Source organism: Elephantulus edwardii, unplaced genomic scaffold, assembly GCF_000299155.1.
Source record: "Elephantulus edwardii isolate Elephantulus edwardi_28Jun2011 unplaced genomic scaffold, EleEdw1.0 scaffold00189, whole genome shotgun sequence".
Classification (NCBI taxonomy): Eukaryota; Metazoa; Chordata; class Mammalia; order Macroscelidea; family Macroscelididae; genus Elephantulus; species Elephantulus edwardii.
In genome coordinates this window covers 1,725,915-1,733,864 of record NW_006399939.1, presented here as the reverse complement: position 1 = coordinate 1,733,864, position 7,950 = coordinate 1,725,915, and the positions used below count along the sequence as shown (strand labels likewise).

The 7,950-nt window shown below is 42.7% G+C and overlaps 1 protein-coding gene across 2 annotated transcripts in view; it reads right to left on the bottom strand.

The window, feature by feature from the left end:
• Positions 1–610: 610 nt before the first annotated feature.
• Positions 611–7,950, bottom strand: part of CKAP5 (cytoskeleton associated protein 5) — a 116,875-nt gene continuing 109,535 nt past the window's right edge. For both annotated transcript variants that reach the window (XM_006896713.1, XM_006896714.1), the window contains 8 exons: positions 6,965–7,152; positions 6,579–6,654; positions 5,697–5,885; positions 5,466–5,603; positions 4,902–4,985; positions 4,644–4,803; positions 1,432–1,583; positions 611–1,328 (listed from right to left, as the gene is read on the bottom strand). In XM_006896713.1, the coding sequence (XP_006896775.1) occupies positions 1,089–1,328; positions 1,432–1,583; positions 4,644–4,803; positions 4,902–4,985; positions 5,466–5,603; positions 5,697–5,885; positions 6,579–6,654; positions 6,965–7,152 (1,227 nt within the window). In that variant the 3' untranslated portion in view covers positions 611–1,088. The remainder of the gene's footprint in view (positions 1,329–1,431; positions 1,584–4,643; positions 4,804–4,901; positions 4,986–5,465; positions 5,604–5,696; positions 5,886–6,578; positions 6,655–6,964; positions 7,153–7,950) is intronic.

Sequence of the window (7,950 nt, the reverse complement as noted above, 5' to 3'; positions counted from 1 at the left end):
TGAGCTGGAAAGGACTCACAGTTGACCCGCCCGTGGGTTTTCAGAAATTATAAACGGCACAAGAGGTGACTGCCACCTTTCTCCCACATAGCAGCTGGTAGACTGGAACCACTTGCTTTTGGGTTGGAAGTGCAACTGCTCACCACTAAGCCACCAAGACTCCCTTGAAGCAACTGCTGCCTGGTACCAAAAATGGCCCAGCATACCAAGCAGAAAGCTTCGCCCAGGCTTGCTTTCTCATTTGCCTCTAGTGAAATGTACCCAATCAAGTCACAATATAAGAACACACAATCAATTCATGGGCATAACCACTCAAGTGTGCTTGGGTGGGAAAAATGCCCAGGAACTCCTTGGGACCATGGTTATGACTAGAAGAGTCATATTCAAAACTTCCAAACAGGGCAAGATTTCTCTTCTACTAGGAGCTAAGAAAAGTCAGACAGAGGTGTATTCTTCCTGTTCTAAAATAAAAGAGGTTCCAAGCGTGTAAGCCAGAGCTCTTTAATTAGTAAAATGACCATCCTCTCAGCAGCTTAATACCCAGCTTGTCCCAAGAACAGGTGACAGAAAGTGCTGCTTCAGCACTCAAGATATGGGCCATCTTGGGAGACAAGTATAGTTAATGCAAACTTTATTTACAGAAGACTCTTCAAATTAGTTGTACCATGCCATGCATTCATACAGAATACAGTGACCCTTCAGGGCTACAGGGAGAACTCACAAACTCAAAGGAAAGCTATGAAAGAGTTTCTAATAGATAAAAGCTAGGAAAGATTAGGACACTTTACAAATGAGAAATTAAAAATAAAACAAAAGAAAAAGGATAGGGAGACTAGTTTGAGTGGAGAGGAGAGCAGCTGTTTACAAGTCTGTACACTAAGCTAATACACAGACAGTCTTTTAGAGCCAGGATGCTGGCAGAGAGAAGCAGAGTATGTACAAAGACTTGTGCCACAATGACTCCTCCCCGACCCCTGGTATGATACATACAACCTGTTTGTGTACACAGGCCCGCCGAGGCCACTTTAGACTACGAGGACGTCTAGTTTAGTAAACTAAAGCTGCAGGGTGCAGGAAGTGGGGCAGCTTCATTTGCGACTACTCTTTATTCTCTCCAGTCTTTTTTTCAAGTCATCGATGTTTGCTGTGGAGGACGTGGTCATGGTCCCTGAAGAGTGAGTCTGGTTAGAATCCAAGTCTGAGTGCTGGTGCTGCTCCCGGGACTCCCGGAGCTGAGAGAGCTTGCTGTGGAGCATGTCTGTGGAGGAGACGACGGTGGGAACTGCAGGTTTGGAGAGCAAAGAGGTCAACGGGGGTCGGTCATCTTGCTGTGGAAAGAAGAGACATTAAGCAGGTCAAGCAGTGGCTCCAAAACAACATATTCCAAAACTAAGTCGCCTCTCTGTGGGCCACCCAGCAGAAGAGCAGTACCTTTGTATTGTCCAGACCGCATCGCTGCCGGAGGATTTTTAGTCTTTCCAGGTAGACAGATGGCCCTACCTCCTCCCCATTTGTGTTGCCTATGGAGGACACTGTGCTTGTGGGAGTGGGGACGCATGTGACCTCCATCTGAGGGGAGATGCCTGGAGGGAAACAGAGAAAGAATATTCAGACGTACACATTCGTTACTTCTAGACTGCTGGTTCATCTGCTGCATAAGGGAACAACTGAAAATTTCCTGAGACTTAACTTGAAAATGAAATAATCCCCCTTGAGGGTAGAGTGCTCTTTGACTAAGCTTAGTGAAGGAGGTAACACAGAAGTCAATGGAAAAAAAGCCATCCTTTTACATCCTGGTTTAAGCAGGAGGTGGTTTTCTGAAATCCCAGGTTTCAGCCCTTTGACTTATAAACCTAAATGATCTATATGACTATATGACTAAATGACTATAAACCTATGCCTGTCATTCTCCAGCTGTTGAATCTGAGATGTTAAGTGTTTGGAAGAATGACTCTAGGCTTAGACCAGGTGTCACACGGAGGACAGATCTTACTGACACCTGTGAGCAAGGAGCTGACTGTTATGATGAAAGGCATGGTGGAGGGGAGCTCTGGTGGCCTAGTGGCAAGGAGCTGCAACTACAATCCCAGAGGCGAACGGTTCGAATCCACCAGATGCTCTGCTGGGTAAGGAGGGACAATCTCCTCCTGTACCAGTCAGATCTGATTTGACGGTACACTCACACACACACAAAAAAAAATAAAATAAAATAAAAAAAAAAAGGCATGGCGGAATCTGTACGCTAAAATCAATATTCTGGCAGTACAGGGGGGTGGAAATCTCCAAACCAAACCAAAAATCCCATGCCTAAATCTAATGTGATTTAGATTCAGAAAAGAAACAGTCAGAAGATGCAGGCTTTTAATAAAATACACCATCTGAAATCAGTGAAAACGTGTGACAGACTGAAGAAAAGGTAAAGCACTGGGAGGAAATCTACCTTGTGGTAAAGTCAGGTTACTCTGAAAGAAGAAGCCTACATTGAAGCGTAGACTGAGTCAGCAAGAAGGTATGTTTGAATATTTTAAGGCATGTGAACACTCACTAATTAATGGATCACAGATGTAGGCAGTACATGTGATGTTTTGGTCAAAAATATCAACCAAATATTGGATACTACCAGCCAGGACTTTGAAAATGAGAAAAGGAAGCCTCTCCCTGGGTCCATCAGACTGTGGTATGTCCACACTTGGCACATGGCACACTGCCGTACATTCTACTCAGTAAAAAAAAGACTTTTAAGGTCTTACAGAAGGGAAGGGAAGGGAACAAGGGAGAAACAAAGACGATTTAAGAGAACACAGACAAGAGCTTTAGTTGCGCAGAAGCATGCTGAAAACACATGAGGCCCGGTACATACAGAGGAGAGGGAACCCATAGAGCTGGGTCCTCTCTTTCTGGTTTCTGATTGACAATTATTTTATGTCATGGAAACATCCTAAGGCCTTCCCTTCGTCTCTAGATCCACTGAGCAGTAATTCTCAAATACTGGCTTTCCAACTGGCCACAACAGCACTTTGGCTTAATCTTAGAATAAGCACTCATCTCTATCACCCAGTAATGCCTATGGAGTGCCTATCAGGTACCAGGTCAAAAAAGAGAAAATATTCCTTGCACTTAAAATGTAGATTTTAAATTCTAGCAGAGGAACAGACACCATTTAACCTATTAAGTAGTATATTAAATGTACTGAGGAGTGGAGTGCAGGAGTAAAGGGAGATATCGCCATGTGAGAAACAGCCATGCAAAGGTCCTAAGAAGGTATAAGCCGCCTGTGTTCCAGGGACAGCAAGGAGGCAGTGGACAAAAGGGAGTTGGGGAGAGGAGTAGATGAGACCACAGGGCCATCAGGACACCAAAGAATGTAGGACCTCAAAGGCCCTTTGCTTTTGCTGTGAAAAGGAGAACCTTTGAAAATTTTTTAGCAAAGCTGTTTTGATGCTATCTGGACAGATGAATTTAAGGAAGTAGCAACAGAGGTCAGAGGGAAGCACTAGGGTGAGATGACTGTCAGCCCAGTGCAGGAGCGATGAAGGTAATGAAAAGTGTAGGTTGACTGTGCATGCAAAAGGATTTCTTGATAAAGAGGAAGACTCCAAGGATTTGGGCCTATACGGACTATTATGTGCTGACCCTCCAGCCGGTTTCCACAGGTGGTTAATCACACTGAGGAGACTACCCATCTTTCTCCCATGGAAGTTGGTGGATTTGAACCTTGTGCTTTTTGGATTGCAGCACAGCTTCTTACTACTAGGCTACCAGAGCTCCCTCTACACAAACTAAAAGAACAAAACTGCTGAACAAGATAGAAATGAGTGTAAATGGAGGAGGTGCATTTTGGGAGAGTCGGGTAGTGAGGGGTGTGGAGAACAGATTAACTTTGGGCATATTAAATTGATGATGTACTAGAGATCACCACGAACACTGAGAAAAACCACTACAGAAGCTGAGAAAAGTATTCTTCCTCAGAGTAAACCATCTTCTGGAGAGCAGATACTCTAAATTTGAACTTTGAGTCTCTTAAACTGTGAAAAAAATGTTTTTAAAGTCACTGACTTGGGATATTCCTGTTATAGGAGCAATGAAAACCTAAGAGACCAAAAAGGAACATTGAGTTAGTGGGAGAAGGAGATACGGAAGTCAAGTGAAGACAACACCATCTGCAAGTCTGGGTAAGATGACCACTTTTCAATACTGAAAGAAAGGTACTTAAGGTGACGGAGAGGTGACCACAGTATGTCGCAATGTGAAGACCACTGATGACTCTGACCTCAAGATTCATCAGTATGAATTTTAGCTAATTTAAACTCCAGATTCCTGAGGTTATTTTGAGCTTGTTCTTAGAGCAGAATTGTTGCCTATCACGTGAGAGAAGGGTCTGATTCCCAGCCAGTGTGTCTCATCTGTAAGGCGTCACCACCTATGAGGCTCATGTTTTGCTTTGATACTGAAAAAGTTTCAGTGGAGTTTCCAGACTAAGATAGAAGAGGCAGAAAGGTCCTGTGATACTTCCAAACATCTGCCAGTGAAAATCCCAGCACTGGGCAGCAGGAGAAAGGCAGTGTTTTGCTCCACTGTTCTTGGGGCTGTCATAAGCCGGGACACCTTGACAGCAGCTAACACCAGTTCTGAAGAGATCATACCTGTTGAGGTGGGAATATGACCTTTGCCTTCCCTTTCCATCTCAATCATCCGAAGGCCTCTCTCAACATAGTTCTGAAAGAACTGAGAGGAATTTTTTAGAAATGGTTCAATGTCAGCATCCGAATATTTCTTCTTATATTCATATAACTCTGCTAGGCCCTGGTCAACAAGAAAAAGGAAAAGGTGGAGATATTCGTCAAGTCAGTGACCCTTTCAACCCAGCAGATCCCAACTCGGCTTAGTGCTTCCTCTCTCACCTCTTTAGTGTTCTCTTTAGAGCCAATTTTCTTAAAAATCTCAGCTAAGAAATCATTCACTTTGGCCTTTGATGATTTTTCATCCTGAGAAGTTGAAAGACACAAGGAAGGACTGTTTAGACTTGAGTTAAGAACAAAATGGACAGACCTGTATGAAGTGAAAAGATTTCTGAATGTGGACGTAATCTGCAGCAGGTTCCTGCCGACGGCTCCTGAAGCATCCACACCGCAGGGCTCCAGGGAGAACACTAACAGTCTGGGTTGCTGAATGCCTCCAGCCTAAGGTTTTCAACTACACTTCACGAAGGACCTGGGTCATGCCTTCCAATTACAGAGAATTCACAGATTTATCTAGTGAACAATGCCTTAGGCACATACTCAGAACTCCCTTTGAAACTAAGAAGCAGATGGTTATAATTAGTTTATATAGTAAAATTTTAAGTAGAAATGGTTACTGCATTAAAGCAGGAAAATGACTATCCCGGTCCTTGAAGCACCACTAAAGATAGGCTCCAGTTGGCTTAAACCTTAGATCGCTTCCAGTACCTCATTTAGGATACTTACTATTCGAGACGCCCCCTTTTCTGTTTCTTTATCAGACTTGCTACCAGTCTGGTCCATACTGTGCTTCATCATGCGGCAGAGGTGGGCTTCCAGCTCAGACTCGTTCTTATTGTCAATCATTGTTAGGTGGTCTAAGATCTAGAGGAGACATATGCACATTCAAATGGCAGGACTGCTATGGCTGTGATGTTCTCGCAAGCTTGTTCAGGGACCACTGCTGTTCCTGCTCACCTTGGGCCCTTTTAATTTGCATAAGGTATGCAGCAGAGTCTTTAAGGTCCTTATGGGAAATTCACTTTTGCATTGCTTCAATTTCTCTTTGGGGAAGACCTTCATGAAAATGTGTATGTCCAGGAGAATTCTGTCCAAATTAATGCTGTTGATGGTATCGGGCAATAGGCGAACCATTCTCCAGAGACACTGTTGAAAAGGAAATCAATTTATAAGGAATGACTTTAAAATGAGGATAATTACTGTCACTACTCATTTTCTCCAAACTATGGGACTATTTCTAAAAGATGGTCAAGGATATAGATACAGAACACTCTGACTTTAAAGTTCAGCTGATAAACTACTTAAAAAATGTCACTGACTGGGGTGATAAGCTACCCTTACACACTCTTTGCTCCTACTCTGACTTCTCTCACCTCCAAAATAAGGGCTTTCAATGACTCTGAAAATATGGAACTTCTGTACTAGGTGTGTTTGGTATTTGAGAGTAGGATGCTTAATCAAACCTTACCTGAGAAAACAAAATATTTTATACTGTCAGAGTGTGAATGAACACTACTGACATGGTGTGTTATGTGATAGGAGCTGAAAAGTTATCAGTTCAAATGAGAATTCCTCAGGAGAAAGATAGACAATTTGGTTGTTTTTTTTTTTTTAAGATTTATAGCCTTGGAAACCTGTTGGAAGGTTAAATTGATTCAAGGGGAGTAGGTCTGGGGCTGGATTTTGGTTATGGTGTGGTAAGTCTTACAATGTTATGCTGGGTGCCCCTCAGGACAGCCTTCTTTCCCCTCCTCACTAGCTCTCCTCTCCTCACCAACTCCCCTCTTCTCACAGTTTAAAACATTATTGCACTTTGGAAGAGATTAGTTTCCACTTCACCTTCATAACCAGCTCTGAGAATTTGGGGGAACTGGCTGTTGCTAGCAGACTGTCTTGCAGCAAAACAAGAAGGGCACTGGAAAGACAAACAAAAAAATAATCAACACGACATTAATTTTTAAACCTACACTCTACCCAAAATCAGAAATAAATGATGTTTAAAAGTTTACAGTCTTATTGTAGAAAACTCTTTTTGGCTTACTGAGTTACGACTATTTAGCTTTTGATTCAGGTTGGAATACCTCTGGTCCATACGGAAAAGAAGAGTAAGAAACCAACTGATTAGGCAAACATTAAGTTTTCAACAGGTCTGGTGACTTTCCAGTTTCTAGGGTTAGACAAATGAGAGGTTCTTCGAGGCTCTAATGGTAAGAGAACAGATTTACCTCAGGATGTTGGTCTGGTCTGATTTCTCCAGAACCTTCACCACTAAGAGGTTCACAGAGCGGATGACTTGTTGTCCTTCCTCTAAGTCTTCAATTCGAGAATCCAGCATTAAGGTGATGAGGCCATGCATCAGATCCTTCAGCACGCCAGTGGAGGCCTCCCGGGCCAGGCTCTCTATCTGAAACAGCTATTCAAGCACGAGCATATGAGGGAGGTATGAACCTCGATATGTAGAGTAAGGAAGAGAAATGTAGGAGGCATGTGCTTTTTAAAATATGTTCAGAATATACACGCAAAATACACACCAAATCAACAATTTCTACATCAAAAATTCAGTGATACTGATTACATTCAAATTGTGCAATCACTTAAATTCTTTTTAAATTATTCATTGCAAATACGTTTTTTTAAGAGACATAAACGCAGGTTATATACATGGATTTCATCTGATGGTATGCATAGGAATCAGATCGATTACATCTGTGGAAAGAACCGCTGGAGAAGCTGTGAAAACTAGGCCAGGAGCTGATTGTGGAACAGACCACCAACTACTCATATGCAAGTTCAAGATGAAGCTGAGGAAAATTACACCAAGTCCACAGGAACAAAAATATGACTTTGAATCTATCCCACCTAATTTTAGAACCATCTCAGGTACAGGTTTGAGGCCCTGAACACTAATGAGCGAAGACCAGAAGAGCTGTGGGAGGATATCAAGGGTATCATCCAGGAAGAGTGCAAATGGTCACTGCAAAAACGGAAGAGGAAGAGAAGACCAAAATGGATGTCCGAAGAGACTGAAAATTGCACTGAAGAGCAGAGAAGCCAAAGCAAAAGAAAGAATTCAAGATACTAAACAGTTGATGTTTAAAAGAGATATATGACTAGGCACTTCTGTCATCACAGGAGTCTAGAGCGAGGGCTACATGGTGGAGGGGATCTGGGGGAGGGTTTGTAAAACAATGAAAGAATCCTTTCTTTTACT